Source organism: Mytilus trossulus, chromosome 7 (assembly GCF_036588685.1).
Source record: "Mytilus trossulus isolate FHL-02 chromosome 7, PNRI_Mtr1.1.1.hap1, whole genome shotgun sequence".
Classification (NCBI taxonomy): Eukaryota; Metazoa; Mollusca; class Bivalvia; order Mytilida; family Mytilidae; genus Mytilus; species Mytilus trossulus.
This window is the reverse complement of record NC_086379.1, coordinates 18,913,414-18,937,795: the sequence shown is the minus strand read 5'-3', so window position 1 is coordinate 18,937,795 and position 24,382 is coordinate 18,913,414. Positions and strand designations below refer to the sequence as shown.

Here is a 24,382-nt window from a genome sequence, read left to right as displayed (position 1 = left end):
ATACATGGTTAGATTTGGCATATCAAAGAACCCCAATAACTCAATTTTCGATGAAATCAAATAAAATTTAATTTTGGACCCTTTTGGCTTCTTATTCCTGAACAGTTTGGACCAAAACTCCCAAAATCAATCCCAACCTTCCTTTTGTGGTTATAGACCTTGTGTTTGAATTTGATAGATTTCCATTAATGTATACTAAAGCTATTGTTCAAAAACCAAGAAAATGCTTATTTGTGCCCTTTTTTGGCCCCTAATTCCTTAACTGTTGAGAACAAAACTCCCAAAATCAGTCTTAACCTTCCTTTGTAGTCATAAATCTTGTGTTTAAATTTCATAGATTTCTATTTATGTATACTTAAGTTATTGTGCAAAAACCAAATGTCTTCAGACGACGACAACAAAGACCATGTGATACCATATACAATTACAAACAAAAATGGTTGTGGTCTTATCAGAACAAGCTAAAAGAGTATACAGTGACATATAAAAGGAAAAAGCTACCTACACAAACTCTGAAGTCCCCTTGAATGTGAAAATAACAATAATTTTTACAAATTCAATGATTCACCAGAGCAATATTGATTTATAATACTGTAGTTTCTAAAGAACATTTAAAAGTTATGAATCAACAAAAAAAAAACCATAAAAATATACTGCTTCTAAGGTAATAAATTAATAATGTCCTTTTTAATAGGCTTTTTATTTGCCCTATTTTGGGATGCAGCCTCACTGATGTAAACCCCCATATCCAATCACATTTATACACATCAAACTGATAAACAAGTATTTCTTTATATATATTATAATTTATTAGACAGTTCATTCATAAAAGCAATCTTTGCATCATACTGGTTCCGTTTTGCAGAAAGGTCAGCAAATCTCATTGGTTAAAACAAAATAGTACATTAATTTTCATTGGTCATAATTAATGAGATAAATAAAATGCTCCACATTGTGAAAAAAAAGAACTTATTAAGCCACTTTAAGTTCAATACAAAGCTATCACTTTTGGTAGAAACATTTATAATATTGGCAATACAAATTTCATTTGAATATAAAATATTAAAATATAATATTAAATATTCAATCATTTTTATGGGTCATTGGTGGAAATTCATTGTCATCGTCCAATCGTAATTGTCCAAGTCCTTTTAGATCCTCCCCTCCTGTTGCACCCTGGTCCATTTCCTGGTATGGTTCTGAATCTTAAAATAACAATAACTACAATTAACAATGTCATAGAGAAGTTGTGACTGTACTAGAAATTTGTTTTCATGGTAGGATGGTTGAACACCACTAAATTGTGTCTAATCAAGTCAGGTGATCGGACCTATATGTTGTTTTAATTGTTTTTTTTTAGAAGGGCTAGTGTGGTCAATCATAGTCTCTTATAATTTTTATAATAATTTTCTAGGATATTCTTTCTTTCATTCTTTCTAAAGAGAGAATATACGAAGCTTGAAGATATATGGATATGTCTCCCATTCTTTATGCAAAATCTAAAAACAGGAACAATTAATGATTAATGCTGAGAAGACCATGTTTACACTAGTCATTTTAAGGCCCTTTATATCTTGATGTTTGGTGTGATCCAAGGCTCCATGTTGAAGGCAGTACATTGAGTCTGGATGACCTAGGGGATGGACAGGGGCAGATCCAGCCATTTTAAAAGGGGGGTTCCAGCCACATGTCCCCATTCAAATGCATTGATCGTCCAAAAAAAAGGGGGTGTGATTTTCAAGGTCATTTTTTATGCCGTATTTTTAGGGGTTTAATTATTCTTTTTTAAATTCATATTTTAACACACAGTTTTTCATTTTTCTTTATATCATTTCCCAATTTTATGTATTTTATCTTCAAAACCAAAAGTAATTATAGAAGCACTCTGTGGGTCAACATAATTATAAACACTGGGCCTTATTCTGTACTTTCATACTACAGATGATAATGTTTTGAAACTTGGTTCATGTATTCTCATTAAAGCTTCTAGGAAGAGATATTCAATATATCTTCATTAAAAATCCAGGGAGATCATTAATAACTCAGTTAATATCTAGAAGAGAAAAAAAAATTAGTCACTCTTAATTCATCATTCACAGAATCAAAAAACTTGAAGTAGGTGTCAGACTGATCCAAAAAGTAATATTTTAACTTATCAAGCTGCTGCCAAACTTACAATTAATTCTATCAAGAGATCCTGAATAAAATCTGGACAAAATTTATTGAAGAACTAATGAATGTACAACTTACAAGATTGTTAAGATATAATGAATGCAATGCCAATTTAAGTATAGAAAAACTTGGCAACTTACATACATGTTCAATATATACTGTACATATTTACTATTTTGTAAAACAAATTTACTAAATGCTATTTACAGATACAACTACATTTAATCTAATAACTAAAACATCATAGGTCAAAGATGAATTGTCTAGCATGACAGGCTTTTGAATCAATAACTATTTTTTAACCATATTACTTATACCACAATTCATGTACATTTTGCTTTTTTCACCTGCCACAGGGCTGATAATAATCCTCCCTATTGGGCAAACTCAAATCTTATGATATATAATTAGTTTTTAAATATTCAATTTAAAAGCTCAAGTTAATTTCATTAATATACAGTTGTTTTTTATGATGAATGAAAAGAAATTGTCTTGTTCAATCTGTAGGATAGGCCGAGACAACATTCTAGAAGATTTACCCACACTGTGTCTACCCAACCGTGGATGGGTGGAAATGACCAGATGGACATTAGATATACTGTGGATTCATTATTATTCGTTGGATACCAATTTTCATGGTTTTCGTGGGTACAGGTAAACCACAAATTCAATTGTTCCAAGAATACAATATTTTCAATATACTTTGTATACAGAGATTGGCAAAACCACGAAATCAAATATCCACGAATATGCAAGTTTTCAGAAATCAACGAAAATTGATACCCACGAATATAAATGAATCCACAGTAGTGTAAATATTTATATAAGATATTCAAGATACATGTATTGACTGACTATACTATTACAAGTTACTGTATATAGATTTCAATTAGATTGTATAAAGGAAATATTTATGGTTTTAGAATAAAAACTGAATATACACATGTGCATATATATATTTTTACATTTGGTTAAAGACAGAAATAATTTTGAAAAAGAAAGATTTTGTTTTATACAGCAAACTGATTTTACATATAAACCCCTTTTTATCTTTTATGATGATTAATACATTAATTATATCAAGCAAAAACAAACCTTATTAGTTTAAAATAATAATTCTTCTATTTTTTTTAATTGAGTTTTTATACTTTAAGATTTTATGTACATTAAATAGAAGGACTCCTCTAAAAGTCTTTTCTTTATTTTCCAAATAAATATTGAATTTGTAAAGAAACCCTATATATATTCTGTGTTTCCTTCTTCTATATGATTGTGAAAGGCTGGAGTTGCGGTGTAGGGATTGATTTACCATAAAAACTGCCATCAAAAACATGGTTTTGATTGATATTTTTCCCTCGAGTACAAATCACAATTAGAAAATTTATAGAGTTTCAAGCAAATTAAATACATATAATTATGCATGTTGTTTATGCAAAACAGTAAAATAACATGCATGATTTAAATTAAACATGACATTAACATAAAAACTAGCATTGATTTTTCATGATTGTTCTTACAAATAAACTGTACTATTATTTAAAGCTGAACCAAAAAACACATGCTGAAATGTGTAAAATGACAATTGTGGTGAATCGACGATATATTACAAAATTTATTAATCTATTTATAGCACATTTTTCTTTTCTGTTAATCATTTGCATGCATTATAATTTTCAAAATTTACCTAGTATCTTTGCAATTGAGTCTGATAAAAAACAACATACAAATTAATTTTTATCAATATAAATGATAATGTTAGAAATAATGAATCTAATTTTCAAGGATTTTTGTTGCCATATTGTCTCAAAAATAGTTCTTAACAAATGCAACAGAAGGGAACAAGTTTTTTATATAAACATTTTTCAAGTTAAATTTTGGTTGATTAAAATAAATGGAAATGATGAATAAGCAGATAGTAAAACAAACAAATATGACAGCATTAAATATGCTAAAATTACAGAAAGTACATGTGGAAATTCCATATAAATCATCGAAAAATTTTCGCTGATTTGGTGAAAAAAAGATGAACAACAGATTTAAATGTTCAAAATAGAACAAAACTGTTAAAATATTTGACTTAGTTCCCACAGTGAACCTTTGAGTGCTAAGGTTGCGTTAAGCAAACAGCAATAAATCAATCAAAATAGTACAACTATTTTTTGGCGAGTCCTCATGAGCAGAGTTATGCAACCATGATATCAAATATCCACAATGAAATTCTCCTTTAAAAAGCTACTTATTAAATGTGTTATTTACTCAAGAAATAAAATACTATATCAATTGAAACAAAAGTTATATATGAAATATTTTTTCCCATTTTAACCCTCAATCCCGTTAAGGTTTTTAATGGAATTTTTTGGTACTTTTCTCCTGTCTGATGTTCTTCCATATCTATATCATTGAATGTTGCCTTAAGCTTGTATGTTCTGATTCCATACCAGAGAGCCATGAAGACAGAAACTGAGTATTCACATATTAACTGATCTATGCATACTTACCTGGAAAAATTGAGGTACTGTGAGCAAAGCCCATAAAATGATATCTCTACCCCATAAATTGCGAAGGGGATTTCGGTTTAAAATTAGGTAGTGCATCATACCATTATACGGTAAAGGATCTGAGTTTTTGGTTTTGTTAAATTGTGATGATGGGTTTAGGGGAGGAAGCAGATGCAAACGTTTAGCCTTGAGATTTGACAAAGTCTATGGCCATGTCATCAAAATGCAAACCCAGATATTCTATGAAATTTCAACAAAATCCTGTCAAGTGGTTCAGTTGCATTTGTGGATATTAACGCAGGGCAAAAGGACAATTGAACCAATGACTGAATGGACAGAAAGACTGACTCACTGACTTCCCTTTCATTATACATAGTCCAATTTATAATACAAGATAACCTTCATATTGGAACAATAAAATTGAGAATGGAAATGGGGAATGTGTCAAAGAGACAACAACCCGACCAAATAAAAAAACAACAGCAGAAGGTCACCAACGTGGCCTTTAGTATTTTTTACAAAGAAAACTTGTATTAAACATATACAAGTAGAATAAATAGACTGGAAGCTGGGAATGTGTCAAAGAGACAACAACCTTAACAAAGATCAGAAAACAGCCCAAGGCCATCAATTGGCCTTAAACACAGTAAGAAAATCCTGAACCGTGAAACAGGTTTCAGCTGGCTCCTAAGTATATTTTCAACTTTGATACAACATATAACCTGGCAGAAACAATGCAAAACTATAAATAATGTTGCAATAAACTAACGACCAATCAAACTAAAAATAAGTGCCTTATATTTGAGTGTATAGCAACCAATTTAAAAACATAAACATGACTTATACTTATAAGTCTTAATAAATAGATCCTTTATCATAATAAGAGAAATCATTACAAACAAAGAGTTTGACCATGTGAAATGATTATCATGAATAATGCCACTGAATGAACCATCTTTTTTTCAAAATGACTCATGCTTGCTTAACAGAAGTGCAAACCTAAGAAAAGCAATACTAGCTTATAAGTCTCTATCTAAAAATAATCTGAATTCTATGTCTAAAAATGCAGACATTTAAACAATAGCAAATAAAAAACATGTGAAGCAATGAATCTATGTTTCTTTACCACAATACCAAACAGATCATGCATTGCCATCCCTTTTTCAGAATGTTAGTAAGACAAAGATTGATGTGAAGAGGTCAAATAAAAATCGTGTTAGAAACATAAAGTCTGCCTATGGGTTGAACAAGTTCCATTTCGTAGGAGAAGCTTACGTTACCTGGGCCTGATAAAATTTCATCAATTTGTTCAACGGTTGCCCTAGGTTCACAATCTAGCATAGCACCCTGTGGCCCACCTTTCCTCCTGAGCATCTCGGCGTAACTCGTGCCTATAAGGTTGACAGAGTCCTCTCTCTGCTTACCTGGAGGAGCCATGTTTGTTCCTGCACCTACTGTGGCTTCAGGTTTCTTCACCGTTGAAGCATAACTTGTGGTTGACTGTTGGTGAGTTAATGGTTTATCATAGGGCGTAACTTCAGTTACATGACTGTCCCCAGTTAGGCCATCTAACCTGAAAGATTAACATCAAATATATTAACCACTGATCTGTTGAGTTAATGGTTTATCATAGGGCGTAACTTCAGTTACATGGCTGTCCCCAGTTAGGCCATCTAACCTGAAAGATTAACATCAAATATATTAACCACTGATCTGTTGAGTTAATGTTTTATCATAGGGCGTAACTTCAGTTACATGGCTGTCCCCAGTTAGGCCATCTAACCTGAAAGATTAACATCAAATACATTAACCACTGAACTGTTGAGTTAATGGTTGTCATAGGGTGTAACCGCAGTTACATGGCTGTCCCCAGTTAGGCCATCTAACCTGAAAGATTAACATCAAATATAATTTAACCACTGAACTGTTGAGTTAATGGTTGTCATAGGGTGTAACCTCAGTTACATGACTGTCCCCAGTTAGGCCATCTAACCTGAAAGATTAACATCAAATATATTAACCACTGAACTGTTGAGTTAATGGTTTATCATAGGGCGTAACTTCAGTTATATGGCTGTCCCCAGTTAGGCCATCTAACCTGAAAGATTAACATCAAATCTATTAACCACTGAACTGTTGAGTTAATGGTTTGTCATAGGGCGTAACCTCAGTTACATGGCTATCCCCAGTTAGGTCATCTAGCCTGAAAGATTAACATCAAATCTATTAACCACTGAACTGTTGAGTTTATGGTTTGTCATAGGGTGTAACCTTAGTTACAAGGCTGTCCCCAGTTAGGCCATCTAACCTGAAATATTAACATCAAATATATTATCCTCTGAACTGTTGAGTTAATGGTTTGTCATAGGACGTAACCTCAGTTATATGGCTGTCCCCAGGTAGGACATCTAACCTGAAATATTCATAACAAATATACATAATACTCTACTACTTAAATAATGTTCAAGTACATTTATAAATATGTGTTTAGTTTTAGTATTTTGTTTTAACAAACAAAAAATATATCTCCTTTTTTTCTTCCAGTCAATTTACATTAATTTATCATAACTAACACTCAATATAAGAATCGAAAAGTGTTAGGATAGAGTATGTCATAAATACAAAATAAACTTTTAGAGATCACATTAAGTCAAATGTTTAGAATAAACAGTAAATATCTATAGTTCGGTGGAATTATTTGTTTTCATAGAGACCAGTTTTTGTGGATGAAGGGGAAAATGTATTTTGACATGGAAATTTGATTTCTTGCTTTTACAAAACTTTGCATACATTCCTATACAATATTTGTAATTTGTTGTTCATGTGAATTTATGTTCACCTTGAACCAAGGAAATTCACACGAAAATTGGTATCTCAAGAATAATAATGAATTCAGTTTGTCAAATAAAGAAGATAAACAGAAAGAATGACAAAACTTTACAAATCTTAAATAAAAAATGGAAGATGACTCGATTACCAAGCATTGAGTATAAGTTTCATAATATTTGGTTGAGGCAAACTAAAGTTAGAGAATGGAAACAAACTTTTGTAAGTAGGAACAAATGGACAAGGGTAAAACTTAATATCGGATAATAATAATCCCTCCATAACAGCAGGGCATAATTAAAGAAATACGTTGTAGAGATCTCATTACTAACCTGTGTTGTCTGACTAGAACACACTCATTGCTATCTGTAGGGTCAAGGTTAAATATATATAGATATACTAACCTGTGTTGTCTGACTAGAACACACTCATTGCTATCTGTAGGGTCAAGGTAAAATATATATAGATATACTAACCTGTGTTGTCTGACTAGAACACACTCATTGCTATCTGTAGGGTCAAGGTTAAATATATATAGATATACTAACCTGTGTTGTCTGACTAGAACACACTCATTGCTATCTGTAGGGTCAAGGTAAAATATATATAGATATACTAACCTGTGTTGTCTGACTAGAACACACTCATTGCTATCTGTAGGGTCAAGGTTAAATATATATAGATATACTAACCTGAGTTGTCTGACTAGAACACACTCATTGCTATCTGTAGGGTCAAGGTTAAATATATATAGATATACTAACCTGTGTTGTCTGACTAGAACACACTCATTGCTATCTGTAGGGTCAAGGTTAAATATATATAGATATACTAACCTGTGTTGTCTGACTAGAACACACTCATTGCTATCTGTAGGGTCAAGGTTAAATATATATAGATATACTAACCTGTGTTGTCTGACTAGAACACACTCATTGCTATCTGTAGGGTCAAGGTTAAATATATATAGATATACTAACCTGTGTTGTCTGACTAGAACACACTCATTGCTATCTGTAGGGTCAAGGTTAAATATATATAAATATCCATCTTGAGATGCCACTAACAATCTAGGTATCTTCTGTATCCTGTAATATAGACCAGAATTCAATCAAGTCACCAGTCACATCATCATTTTTGAAATAATATATAATTACTAGAACACACCCGTGATATTGCGTGTCCGTGACTGAATTAAAGTATATAACTATGCATACCCGGTAAGCCTTATTTTAGTATTGGTATTGTCATCTTCCGATTACAAGATACACAGTTTTCTCTGCTTTTAAATCTTTCTGTTTGAACCCTTCGACCTGGAACTTATCAATTATTGGTAATATTAATTATTTGGAAAACAAAAGGTTCTGGAATGGAGTATTTTTTAATCAAGTTCAGATTTTAAGTAATCATATTGTTATCTTAGAAAGTCTTACTGATTAAAATACTACAATAGGGAACAATTTGACAATGATTGAATTTAGTAGTGTCAACCCTGTGATTATGGCCCGTGTATACATGTAGCGAAATCCACTGTTTGGTGGTGCGTCTGTCAGATGCGTAACATACAGATAAGGTAATAGCAATAGGTAACAGGTGAATATTCTATTGGTTTCGGTATCAGATTCGATCCAGAACTCGTTAATTATTGGCAATATTAATTATGTGGAAAACAAAAGGGTCTGGAGTGGTGTAATTTTTAATCTACACCATTGTCCTAAATTAGCTATATATAAAGTTGAGTTCTTTGATTTTTTGTTTTTACCCAATGACGGATGACAAATTGGACCTCGTTATTTTAGTATTATAGATATCATAAACAAGAATGTATTGATAGAACACAGATTCCCCTCCTGCACTATCATTTTCTATGTTCAGTAAACCATGAAATTTGGGTCAAAACTCTAATTTGGCATTAAATTAGAAATGGTATATCATAGGGACCATGTGTACTAAGTTTAAGGTTGATTGGACTTCAACTTCTTGTTCATTGGCAATCATATCACATCTTCTTTTTTTTTTTATATGAAAGCATATAAAAAAAATGTTTTTCAACTTCTTGAATCAGATATGATCTGCATTACATTTTACTGATAAGGTAAATAAAAAGGATTATTTCAAATTTCAGTATACTGGGTTTTTGTAAATTTGTCATACTACATGTACAGGAAGGCATCAAATGCAATTTGCTTCAATTCAAATATTATTTCATCAAGTAAACTGTAATGAAAATTATCAACTTGACCAGTGAAATTTGCTTATATATATATTTTCTTTGAATATGTTTTAGGAATCAAGATGTATTTTTCTCGGGCAGTAAGTACAATTAAATCATTGTGTTCAATAAATAATAATACTATATTAACCAAGATAGTATAAACAGTGTCAATTAACATGTTCTTTTGCAGTAAATATTTTGGTTAAGGCATATTTCAATCCAAAATATATTGTGGATTCACTTATTTTCATGAGTACCAATTATACTGGATTAAGGTACACTTAGATGTATTATCAATATTTAATTTCGTGGTTTTACCAAAGTTGTTAAAGGCTTTGAACTAGCTGTCAGTTAACTGCAATACTCTCAGATCTGTACCTAGTGATTTTTTTGTTTTTGGGATGTACAAGTACCCTCATGTCCACTTGTATTTTTATCAATCTGATGAGTATAGCCTTTTTCAACTGACTTTTATAGTAAATTTTATGTTGTATTGTTATACCACTGTCCCAAGATAGGGGAGGGTTGGGATCCTGCTAACATGTCTTACCCGCCACATACATGTACTGTATGTATGTGCCTGTCCCACGTGAAGAGCCTGTAATTCAGTGGTTGTTGTTTGTTTATGTGTTACATATTTGCTTTTCTTTCATTTTTTGTACATAAATTAGACCGTTAGTTTTCTCGTTTGAATTGTTTGACATTGTCATTTCGTGGCCTTTTATAGCTGACTATGAGGGTTGGGCTTTGCTCCTTGATGAAGACCTATAGTTGTTAATTACTGTGTCATTTTGGTCTCTTATGGAGAGTTGTCTCATTAGCAATCATACCACATCTTCTTTTTTTATATGAAAGCCTATAAAAAAATTGTTTTCATTGAACACAACCACTAGGATCCAATAAATAAAAAGAATCCACAGTATTTCATCTGAACACTTAAAAAGCATTCATACTCAATGTACTAAGAGGGTTTCTGGTAAATTTCAAACATCTGAAATGGAAACATATTTAGTTTTAAAAGTTTCAGGCAAAACACCTCCAACTACTGTCTTTTACTCTTGATAACTTACACAGATAAAGCACAAACATTAATTAACCCAGATGAAGGCAGTCTAGCAGTAGCAAAAGCTCTTCCTTGATGAAACAGTTCTGTGACCTGTGTTGGTAGATAATTGGCCGAAGTCTTCAGGGCTTGACCAAAGTATCCCATCCAACCTTGTGCTTCTTCTGTCTTACTGTATAGGAGAGAAATAAACAGTGAATAACACAACAATAAATAACAGAATCAAAAATCCAATCAAAGACTTCCTACTTTAACTAGGCTAGCTACAAACTATAATGGATTTAAAAAAAAAAAAAGAAGCAATTTAGAAATTCTGTTATATTACAAATAGATACCATGATAACCCATTTTCATAAGAAAGAACGTAACTACCAAATTATAACCTGGCAATATGTTATTAACTTTTGTTGAATGATGAGTTCTATTGATAATGATGTGAGCAAAGATCTTTTATAACCCACAATACACCATACCTGCCAACTTTTGAAAATGCCCATGGGGGTTTTAGCGTGCGACAACAATTTCAAAGGTAACAATTCTTTGCGACGTCTATTTTGCGTGTGCTGTTTTGTGGTCTAGAAAAAGTGTCATATTTGTAAGATGAGCTTACATGCCTTTTTCTTAAGTTTGTTAGCATGATTCTAGTTATTATATCAGCAGAAAATGTGAACATGTAGCTGTAAGACCAGGAATTATTTTCATGTTTAAGGATACTAAATAGTTGTTGACTTTTCCAATTTAAAATTATACACAAAGAAGGACCTTTATCAGGTTGGGAACAACACCTAGGGATACCCCCTAATGTTAGGAACTTAGGACATTAAAAACCACTTTTTAAGTACAAATGAGCACACATTCATATTATTTGAAGAAACTTTTCCCAAAGAACTATACATCTTATGATCTATCTGGTATTATATGGTCAATACATGTCCAAGAATTTTAATATGTTCTTGGCCTTATATCTTCTTTATTATTCAAAATAATTGAACCCTTCATTTAGAAAAGCTGTTCCAAATATAATGTCAGAATTTCTCTTTTTTAAATTAATAGATCTACATATTTTTATTTTTTTTACAAGAGTAAAATGCCCCTTGACTAAAGGGAAGTCCCTCATTTAAGGGATTCCTCATGTTGATGTGTGGGGGGGGGGGGGGGGTCCATGTGAAAAATAATGAATAGTACATTATACTTTAAATGATTTGGTAAATAAATTGAATACATAAATAAAATTATGTTACAGCAAGTGTAATCATGGTAATGTCAATAAATTAGTGAATAAACTACTATTTATTATCTTCATGGTAGTACTGCATCATTGAAGTTTGTCAATCAGCCATGCTTTTATTCTTATTCTGTGTAAGAACCTCCTTGCAGTTGAAAAATCATTTGCCATGTTCACGATTTTACAATTCTGACCAACAAACAGAGGAATACAACACAAGTTCAATATCTAGCATGTTAAAATAATCTAGAGAGGAAACGTTTTTGATCGGCTGAATAATTTGATTATGAGAAACATACAATTTGATTGGCTGAACACGATTGTCCTCCATTGGACACAGTTCAAAATCGGGAACAACAATATTTGTCATAAAGATTTTCACCAAATGGTGTTTTAGAGGGTTTTTCAGTAACATGATCGTGCAATCGTGACAAAGGGTCAAAATCGTGTAGTCACGCCTAAATCATGAAAGTTGGCAGGTATGAATACACATCATTTAAGGAGATAGACCTAGATTAAGGTAAATAAAATCATCAGTACGTTTGTGTCAACCATTTTCATAAACATATTCTAAGCTTCTAGGTTACATAGATTATTTCCAATCTGTTTCAGGTAAATGCTTAAAATACATTGATGATACTTGACTTTTACAAACGCATAACTGGTTTAAAGAGTTATCTCCCTGAACCAAGGTCTACCCCCTTAAATGTTCTGCTTTTTTAATAATGTTTTTTTCTCAATCACCTGTAAATCTTGAGAATAGAATTTGTTTTGTGCTTTTTAATGACCTTTGGTAACACGTCAAGACTATCACATTGTGAAATAAAGTTATGGAAATAAAATTAAGAATGTTTATTATGTTCACTCTTACTTGTCTTTAGGGGTTTCTAATTTGAAAACATGGACCGTCTCTGTACTACTGGAAGCTGCCAAAAACATGGAATCCACACTGAAAGCTAAGGAATAAATAGTGGCACACCTGAAAATAAAACAATAAAATAAAACAAATGAGAATTGGATGGTACAATGATTGAGGGTTGTAGGTTAGTTAACTTTTGTAAATACCTCTGATTGCGGTTTATTACAAATCAAGTTTTAATTATAATGAATAACACAGAGTATAAATGAAATAATTTGCACAATGACAAACTCTACACTTATAATTTCTATAACAGATATCATACCCAAGTATTGATTCCACAAAATTATTGCCATTGCTGTAAAATATGTATGAACTATTTTTCTCTATATTTCAAACATCTACCTCTCAATTATTCCATGCTATATTACCTTTCTCTTTCTAATGAAGTACATGTACTGTGGAATCATTATAATTTCATTTGTCCTTATTTTCATAAGTTTTGTGGGAAAAGGTGAAACCTGAATTCAATTCATGAAAGAAACGCAGAATTTCCTACAGATCCCTATGAAGAATTTATGAAAACCAAGAAATCCAATATTTAGGAAAATACATTTTCCTTGTGTCCATGAAATTGGTTCACATAAAAAGTAAATAAATTAACTGTTTTATAAAAACCAAGAGGAAACTATTATATTTATGAAACGAACATTGTTGAAAATTTGAAATTTAAATTTATTTTTCTTAAAACATCTACCTTTTTACTCCTCTTCTAAATTCAAATAACTTTTGTCCATCAGGAACTGAAAACACTCTTATTACTGTTCCCTAAAAAACAAAGTTTTAATCATAATCATATAGGAAATGTTTGCAAAAATAAATTAAACAAATAAATAATCCATTCCAATTTTTTTTTTATGGTCACTTTCAGCTGATCCTAATTGACTCTTAGCAAAATCACTGACCATAACTGGATAAATAACTAGACAAAACATTAAAAATAATATTTGTTACTATCACAATTCTATGTTCAGTCAACTGCAAAATGTAAGTGAAACCTTTAATCAGTATAAATTTTAGCACAATGTTTCAAGTGGATGAGATTGCACCTTCATGGTCAACTTCTGTAACTAAATATTGATATGGGACAGATGAATTTACTATGGGGCATAGGGTATGATTTCTTTTATTCCCTAACTAATTAATTATCGTAATTCAGAAAAAATATCTACTTATAATTTAAATTAATTTGCTTCTTAGAATCTTTTGGAAAATTTCTAAGAAAATGTTTATTATTACATACAAATTTTATCAAAATTCGAAATATAGCAAAAAATTGATCATATTTCTAAAATCATATGAATACCTTTTCTGAGGCAGTTGCCACTCTGTTACCTTGAGCATTGAATGCTATTGCAGCTAAAGGATTATCATGGGCAGGTATCATAGTTACAGCTCGCTAAAAAGAAATACAATGAAATGTATGGTTGTCGTTTGTTGCTTTTCTCATTTATATGTATTGTCAATGACTCATGATTAAATTTGTCTTAGGATCTGTGCAATTTATTGTAGAGTAACTTGCCTATAATACTGTTATTGAATTAATTTTTTGTGGTTTATATTTGAACTGTTGGGTTGCTGTTTGCAGACTTAAAGAAATTTTTTAGACAATTTCTATATTGTAAATTGAGAAATTTTTGCATACATGTATTTAATGATTGTTGAAATATGGACAAAAATAGGAGATTGATTATTTGGCATTTAGACAATGCTACATGCACCTAAGTTTGCTATGTGCGTTTTTACTTTTTATAAATCTATCAAATCCCAATTTTCACAATAAAAATATAGCAGACATTAACATTATGGTTCATTTTTTTATAGAGATTAGGCCTTAGTTTTCTCGTTTGAATTGTTTTACATTGTCATTGCTGACTATGCGGTATAGGTTTTGCTCATTGTTGAAGGCCATATGATGACCTATAGTTGTTAATTTCTGTGTCATTTTGGTCTATTGTGGACAGTTTGTCTCATTGGCAATCATACCACATCTTCTTTTTCATATTAAACATTTTCCAGTATTTCACTTACTAGGTTAATAGTATCAAATATCTGTACTTCACCAATCTGGTTACTACCAGGATAGGCCAGGAAGCAGTTATCATTATTTATAGATAGTGCACACAACCCTGTTGGGTTAGGGGGTGTGTCACGTATTGTGTGTAAAACTTTCATATCTCGTATATTGTGTATATATAAACTTTCTTCCAGACATACTATTAACCTCTGAAATTATATAAAAAACATGTTTATACTTTATATATCTCTTTAATTCTTTCAAATATCAATTTTTAATTCTTACAGACCTACAAAATTGTATTTCAATTCATCCAGCATAATGATTTGACTACTATTGACAAAACAGATGCTCACAGCTGTAAAGTTTACATCTGTGGTGCTTTCATTTGTGTATCAGTGCTGATGAAACTCAACACAACAGTAAAGCCTCATACACATTAAAGTGTTGGAAAGTATTAGAATAAGATTTGTTCATCTTTGGCTTCATTGTGTTCTTGGTTGCTGTCTTATTGCCATATTCCCACATCTTCTTTGATATATAAAAATATTTTTTATTAAATATATCTGTTGATTAATTTTGTCACTTCTGTTACTCAATTTATTTCCTTTACAAAGCTTTAAATGAAAAAAATTATGTGCCTACATTGTTTAATATATAATGAAGTCCAGTATTTTTCTCATAGTGTCATTAGTTCAATTTCAAATCCCTGTAAGTCAAATAAAATTGTCAAAATAACTAATGTTGGATGTAAAATCAGTATTTGTTACATGTTTGATGTTCAACAATTTATAAATCCTTTTTCATATTCAAAAAATTGCAGAGTGCTTATATAAAATTCCCAATGTCTAGAGCATGAAATCAGAATTGGATTATGAGGATTCCAAAATCATGAAAATATAATTGTTACCTGTTTACTTATTCTAACTTGTTAACTTATTATTACCTGTCTATTTAATTTAACGGCTAATATAGAATTTGAGTAACTGTAATTGCAGATTTCTGTCCCTTTTTTGAAATGACACACTTTAAGTTTACGAGGCGATGAGATACTGACAATGGCGACTAAACTACTGGAAAATAAACGTTCCACTATACACACATCTTCACTTTCTGAAATTGTAAAAAAAAAAAGAATTAGTTCTTGCTGCAATAAAGCCTTTTTGTACCAAAGCAGTGTCATGAGTGTAAAGCAATCATCAATCAAACAATGACTTTCTGAAACAAAAGGTTATTTTTCATCAGTTATTTAATATTTCTATGAAGTAATAACATCAAAATGTGGTGCACACTGAATAACCTGTTATTTTGAAGAGTGTACCTTTATGTGATTTCGAATAGACAGAAAATATATAACAGTCTAAATTAATTCTAAATTCCATTTTAAACCAGAGTAAACTATGAAAAAAAGTTGATGATGTCATGATCACATGACAAAATTATGTCGGTCAGCTGATAAACAAAACAATGTCAGCCAATCAGAAAACGCATTACATCGGAAATTAAATTATTACCTGGTATTATTGATTGTGGTACATACAAAATTTAGTCTATATCTATGATGGAAAATCCAATTACATGTAAATTTAAATATTATTTATGAACCATGTTTAATGTCTATTTCAAAAGTGATACTTTAACACACTTCATTTACTTGCTTTTATCTTATGTTGTCTTGTTAACCAATTTTCCCAGGCTAGGGGGAGTTGAGCAAACAAACATGTTTAATCCTGCCACATTCTTTATGTGCCTGTCTCAAGTCAGTAGCCTGTAGTTCAGTGTTTGTTATTTGTTCTTTTCTGTCAAATTTGTTTTATTGTAAATTGTTTTGAATTATGTCATTAGTTTTCTTGTTTTCTGTTTCTGTAATTAGACTTTATGAAATTCATCAAATGATTGTTAAGCCTTTAATTTGATCAGACATAAATGAAATGCTTGTTTAATAATTTACAATTTGGTCAGACAAACTGCACTGATTCATCTGAATGAACATAAATCAGTACTAAGAAAGATCTTCCCTAAAGAAGGTTCAGAATTTCACTAGAGCTACATACCACTTTCATAAATTGGTTCTAATTTATCAACAGTATTTAATGAGTAAAGTCTGTACCAGGATTTACTTCCAACTGCCAAAGACCTGAAAAACAAGGATAGTCATATTAAACAGGCCTTTAAATCTACAAAATTTACAAACCTTTACATTTCTGTTCTGGACATAAAGATACCCAATTTTCTGTAGAATTTCAGTGTTTTCCATGAAGAATTTCTTACATGTATAGTTGTATATTACAAAAAAATATTTTTTTGATAAATTTTGTTTACAAAGTTGGTCTATATATATACAATAGTAAAATAAATATACAAAACTGTTTTTGTAAAAATAATCATTTTCTTATTCAAAGAAAATAATCAGAAAATATAAATAGTGACTTTTTGTCCGGTGACTTACAGTATACATAACTCATCAGTCAGAAACCAGGTTGAAATAGAACAAAAGAATCCAAGCTCTTTGTTAGAGAAGGCGATACATGTTTACTGTATTGTTTACTATAGTGTCAAAAATTTTAAAAGTTAATAGAAACAAACAAAATTGCAATTTTCTTCTCAATTACGAGGTGTTTTATTTTAAAAACACCATTTGCATGAGTTTTCAATTTATCTAGTACATAGTCAAGCAGAACAGTTAGATATCAAGTCGACGACATGGGTATCTTTCGAGTTGGATGAATAAAATGCATAACCTCCGATTTTCTTGAAAAAATTACCACTGACGGAAAACATATCAATCTATTACATGTAGTTCAGTAATTTTCGTGTCTGCCCTTCCATTATGTGGATCAAGAAAAAATTCTAAAAATTGGGTAACAATTGCATCGAAAAGAGAAAATAGAGTGCACCTTTTTATGTTAGGGCGTGTTTGAGTTGAATATTTTGTCTTGATATCTTACAAAGTAAGAATATTTCATACATCATCTCGCTTCAGATTCTATCATTTTTTTTATATCAAAGCTACAGGTTGACTTTTTAACTAAAAAAAATCACAGTACTTAAAAGATGAAATATATGGGTCAAGTGAAATACCTATCTAATGAGTCACAAAAACAGAGAAAGTGTGTTCTAATAGCTATTTTTTTACTGAAAGTACTTGACGACAGTCTTTCAAGTTGGATGATGAAAATGCATATCTTCAAAAAATTTGATTTTTTTGTGTGTGATAACTAGGGTGTATAGTCTTCATACACAAAAAAAATCTAGTCTGCCCTTCCACAAAATATTTAATTAGAATTTTTTTAAATGTTTGTGAATTTTCAAAAATTCCACCTGACAACCGATCAGACAATAGTTTTAAGTTGAATCAATGCAGACAAGATCATTAACTGATGCCATTAGCTAGTTGATACATTTGTCTTTTAAATAGGGCTCTTCACGGTTAGTTCGGCCATATTGGATAGGGGGCAGATTTTTTGGAAGAAGGTGGAAATAGTATGAAAGTGTGGGAATTCCTATGTGTGTTTCCAAGCAACAGCTCTGTTTTAATGATGTTTTCCAGTATTTTTCACACCATTTTTACCTCTATTATGAAAATCTGCCCCCTATCCAATATGGCCGAACTAACCGTGAAGAGCCCTATTACAACTGAAATATATTATAAGGAATCGTAATGGTGCAATGTGGATAAAATTTATCGGTTTCCAAGAGCAAAATTGGTAGCGCCTCATCCCTACAATGGCTTTCATTTCTACGATTGTGAAAATGAACTGGTGTAATACACCTTATCGCTATTTGTCCGCCATTACTGGACATCACACAGGGTCCCGTAAAATTTTGACGTCATAATTCAAAATATCTGACGCCACAATGGAAAAGTGATTGTTGTATGACGCCAATAGTTCAAGCGGAACAGATTCTCGGGTCAAGCGGAAATAGCGATAAGGTGTATGGGAGATAATTTTGACGAAGTAGAATCCTGACTGTCAAATTTCCACAGATACCAAGATAGACTTGGTGGTTTGTCTTATAAAAAAACAATTTTGACACCTCTTTCCAATAGATATTACCATTTAAACGTTTTTTAAAGTAACTGTAAATCATGCAATATTATATACATGTACTGTGACATATTGCAATTATTGACCATTTTAGCAATATTGGTCATTTTTGTAGTTTTATTGTCCAAACTGTTGCTTTCCCAGAAAATTACTTTGTGCTTTTTCATTTTAACAATTAAGGTAACATCAGACACATGGTTGACTCAAGATTTAATTTTGCGCCACAAAGAGATGAGCTATTTTTGACACTGGTGTCATCAGCTGACATTTCAAGCTTTTGTTCTGTCATCATAGTCATACTTACGTGCAATCTTGGTTAAAATTAACGAACAAAAGGTCAGATGGATGGTCGCCGGATCTTATTGCTAAGTTCATTATATATATGACCAGTAATTCGAACTGGTCGCTGTGTTTTTACCACTTTTGTTGTTTTTGTTCGCAATATTTTGATATTTATTTATTTTTGTCTGTGATGAATCTCAAATGTAACGACTATTTTGATTGGTTTGTGAAAAAATGGTTTTAGAAATGAAAGTATATTCTGGTAACGACTATGAATATATTCCGTTTCAACTTCCCTTAAAACACACACTTATAAATGGTGGGTTCCGCAGAGAAAGACCGTGCAAATCCCCCTTGATAAAAGTCTAAAGGGAGGGGCTACTTCAATACTTAATTGAAAGGGGGTGTCGCTGGGGTTCTGTTACCCCACCCTTTTCATATAATTTAGATTTGAAAAATGTATACCTTTTCATATAATTTAGATTTGAAAAATGTATACCTTTTCATATAATTTAGATTTGAAAAATGTATACCTGTTCAATATTGCATGCGTAGACAAAACTGTATCCTTTTCCCATATTGTTTGGGGTTCCTGTGGTGTGTAATGGCCTGTAATGTAAGAGTGGAATACCAAAGTGTTCAAAGAGAAAAATTGGTTGATGAAAAAAGACGGGAACATTGAGAAAGATGACAGACGACGAAGTTATAGAACTTTTATTGACCTATAATCATATATTTCTGATATTTCAGTTTCCCCGACTGCCTATTCACAAGATTGAATTAAAGGTGACCTATTCCAGCGGCACCGCGTCCTATCACCTTGCATATATAGGAAGTGCCGGCTCCCCGAAATAAAAGTATTCTTGATAACGAAATAGAAAAAAATCTTTTTTTTAAACCAACAAGAACTCGTACCAAAATACGCTTACCTAACAATAGAGGAGAATAAGGAATCGAGAAAATGCTATTGACGAAATCATTTGAAAACGTAAAATCGAGTTGTATCCAAATTTTGAAGAAGGTTCTTTTTTAAAAGCTAAGTAAAATTTTCAAATAGTTTTGATATTTTACAAAGCCATATTAAATCTGTTGAATATGTAGTCTATTATATAAATTCTGCCAATGCAGTAGACACGTACACCTCTTCTGAGTTTAAAATCAAATCGAACATGCATAACAGTGGCGGCAGATCCAGGAAGGGGGGTCCTGGGGTTGAAACCCCCAACCCCCATTTTTTGGACGATCAGTGCATTGGAAATGGGAGATTTTTTTGAGAATGGCTGTATCTGCCTCTGCCTTAATAGATACAACGAAAGTTTCAACTATTTACTGGCTTTCGAAGCTGCACAAAACACCTTATACATGTATTAAAACATAGATTTATATCGTCTTCAAGCCATTGTTCCACTACTACACTACTATTCTACATACTAGTACACTTGATACAATAAAAAAACCGATAATAAATTGTTCAAATAAGACCTGTGAAAATAGTGGAATCAATTACTTTTGGAGTGTCAAAAATTCGTTGGAACTCCTTGATAAATTGCATGCGTAAATTGGTGATTTTAAATCTGTTCAAAGTTTTTCTAACCTATGTATACCACTTTGTCTCATATTCTTATTAAGACGAAATCCACAAACCTAATTTAATGGGCATTTTTAAAATCAGAATGTGAATATACATATATATATATTTTCTATAAAAAATGGGAATAGCAGATACACATTTCTTGTTTTGGTTTAAATGAATTCTTATTTTGTGAAGAACCACAATGAATATACCAGAAAATATACTGCAGATGATATATATAAAAGATCAGTTTTAATAACAGCAAACAAAAGACATATGTCAATTGGACCTGCTTTGATACTATAACTTCCCTTGAATTTTTACTGTTTAACATTTTTGTTCACTTTGGAGATTTATATCGTCCTTAAAGTCCAATGGAAACTTACTGTGCACCACTTATTGCGGAATTGTTCCCGTATTGTTATGAATTACAATATACAATGTATGACTAAAATCAGAAAAGACTCGAATCAAACAACATTTGATACAAAAAAAATATAACACTTTAGATTTTTTATTGAATGAGATATTAGCTCTCAATATTGTCGAATTCAGTATATACACTAAAGAAAATTTTCCCTGCTGAACTGACTTTATATAAAGCTTATACTAATAACAAACACTGCCCTTTCGTGAATCTTAAAATCTATGTCGTTAACGGGAAGCTTAATACCAAAAAAAGAGATGATTTTTTTCCTTTTTGAAAATATCGACTTCACTATCTCATTAAACAGAGCTTTTCTATAAAAATGGGAATAGCAGATACACATTTCTTGTTTTGGTTTAAATGAATTCTTATTTTGTGAAGAACCACAATGAATATACCAGAAAATATACTGCAGATGATATTATCTAAATGCTGAACTTTTTGATTGACAATATATTTGTTCATTTTGGAGAATTGACATTTCAACAGACAGTCGGTATTCCAATGGGTACTAATTGTGCATCCCTACTTGCTGATTTGTTGTTGTACTCGTATGAGGCAGAATTCATTCAGAACCTTATAAAACTCAAATGAAAAAGCACCTTACGAAATTCTTTAATTCTTTCAGATATATTGATGATGTCCTATCACTAAATAACAAATATTTCAGCCAATACTTGCATCTCATATATCCCAGTGAACTTGAAATTAAGGATACTACTGATACTAGAAGGATTGCTTCATTCCTTGATAATTTCCTCAATATTGACGACCTCAGACTAAAATCTATGATAAACCGGACGATTTCAATTTCCCAATTATTCATTTCCCATTACTCAGCAGTAATATACCCTCTGCCCCTTCGTATGGTGTTTACATATCTCAGTTGATACGTTATGCTGTGCATGTTCACACTATATAGACTTCATATACAAGAGTGTGATCCTTTCGAAGAAACAGCTCCAATAAAGTTATGAGGAGGAAAGATTAAAAATGACACTCCATAAACTTTATGGACACCATCACGAATTGGTTGATCCATACGATGTGTCTGTGTCTAAACTAACTAAGGACATTTCTACCACGTCTTTTATTGTGGTTTACCATTTACGTCGTCTGGTCTTTTAAGAACCGAACATGACCTATTTCCGAATATGAATGTTTTGCTGAATGTGAATTGGCATTGTTGTAGACTTATCACGGTATTATTATGTCAACCGATCGACAATGTCCTCTGTTTCTTTTTCCCTATTTTTATTTTTCTTCCACCTAATTTTGTCCGCCCGCTTTCCCGGAACCATAGGAACCAATCTAAATGATAGTTCACTATAACAAGGAACCATGAGTTTCGAGTTGCAGTGCAACTTTGGAACTAAAAAATGGCTGCCGTTAACATGGAAACAGAACAAATGTGAAAAAATCCAGTTTTTAGTTTTAATGAATTATTTGGATATGCTTAAACTCAGAATCTTTATATTTTGAGACAATGTAGGTGCCCACTATATACTGGTTTTGGAGGATTTTGGCAATCATTGGAACTACTATGTTGCCATGGAAACTACACCAAAAATTTCAAAAATATCAAAATGGTCCAAATTTTTTTGAAACTTCACAGTTACGATGAACAACATTGGTAGATGTGGAATTTGGCGTTAGAATTTCAAAAAAGTCTGCCGTTACCATGGAAACAATGCAAAACAGGTCAAAATGGTTAAAAAAACCTTAAAGTGGCATTTACTTTCTTAAAATGGTAGGTCAATTTGATGGTATGGTCCCTCCCATGTACCAATGTGGTATATGCCATTAAATTTTGGGAATAGTCTCTGTTGCCATAGGAACCAATCAAAATGTCAAAAATCTCAAAAATTTCAAAATGCTCCAAAATTGACGAAATTTGAGAGGATTGCTGACTGTCAAGTCTGCATGAGACTTTTGATATTGGAATTTCCAAAATGGCCACCGTTGCTATGGAAACTGCAAAAATGTCAAATATTTTCGAAATGCTCCCAACTTAATGTAACTTAATATTATTGTAAACTGGCATGTATAATAGAGACTTTTGATTTTGAAACTTTCAAAATGGCTGCCGTTGCCGTGGAAACAGCAAAAATGTCATGTTTTTAAAAATGATCTAAATGTACTGAAAATTTACAGAAAATGATTAGCCATGCAATTATGTGCATTCACTGTTAAAAGTTTTTGAAATGGTTGCCGCTTAGTGGCAATGGGGGGAAGGGTGACATTCGCTGTAATAACAATTCTTGTTTAGTTATGATGTTGTATTTGTAATTCTGATCGGATATTGTTAAATGTCTTATTGTTTGAAATGTGTTTTTTTTTTCAATTTTTTATTCGTATGTAAAAGTGACGATGATTTATCACCCAGTTCATTTATAAGATTTTACTGAATTTAAAGCAACTCTGTGTACACGATTTATTTGTTTTGCAATTGATGTTGATGAAATACCGACATAGCTAGATCATACAATTATTTATCTAACTACTAACACAATTCTATATTAATATTCTTGTAATTGATATAGAATGCACCAAAATAACATAATTACAAACCTAATCTTGAAAGATATAATATTTTTTTTTTTTTGTGGCGTTGATCCAGTCATGTAAAAGGGAGTTCGTGGTTCTCTTGTGCTGTCCTTAGGTTGTTTAACGTGTTCGTTTTTATTCTGCGATTAGCATGTCGAAATGTGCTATTGTATTGTGTTTTTTTTTATTTCTCTGTTCTGAATGTTCTTGCATTAATTTGTACTGTATTCCTGTCATGTAATGTTGTCCTTTATGTGTTATATTTAACATTGCCTTGCATAAAAGCGCAAGGTTTGGCTAGCCACAAAAACAGGTTCAACTCACCATTTAATATACCTTAAACTTTCCTGTTATTCCTGTACCAAGTTTGGAAAATGACATTTGTTATCTTATAGTTAGTTTCTGTATGTGTTGCATTGTCGTTTGTTTTATGTTGCAATTCAGTGTTTCTTTTGTTTCGTTGTTTTCCTCTTATAGATGATGTGTTTCCATCGGTTTTTGTTTGTCACCTGAATATGTTTTCTCCCGATCGATTTATAACTTTCGAACAGCGGTATACTACTGTTGTC

General features: G+C 31.5%; 1 protein-coding gene across 2 annotated transcripts; it reads right to left on the bottom strand.

The window, feature by feature from the left end:
- Window positions 1-786: 786 nt before the first annotated feature.
- Window positions 787-19,487, bottom strand: LOC134724752 (WD repeat domain phosphoinositide-interacting protein 2-like). 2 transcript variants are annotated; one of them, XM_063587973.1, is made up of 11 exons: window positions 19,289-19,487; window positions 16,990-17,072; window positions 15,882-16,048; window positions 14,950-15,144; window positions 14,225-14,317; window positions 13,616-13,686; window positions 12,871-12,978; window positions 10,782-10,946; window positions 8,477-8,584; window positions 5,951-6,243; window positions 787-1,205 (listed from the first exon to the last, which is right to left on the bottom strand). In XM_063587973.1, the coding sequence occupies exons 1-11, from the start codon at window positions 19,357-19,359 to the stop codon at window positions 1,084-1,086; spliced, it is 1,476 nt and encodes a 491-aa protein (XP_063444043.1). In that variant the 5' UTR covers window positions 19,360-19,487; the 3' UTR covers window positions 787-1,083. The 2 variants fall into 2 exon arrangements, with proteins under 2 accessions (XP_063444043.1, XP_063444044.1); XM_063587974.1 differs by having other exon boundaries at window positions 6,095-6,243.
- Window positions 19,488-24,382: the final 4,895 nt, after the last annotated feature.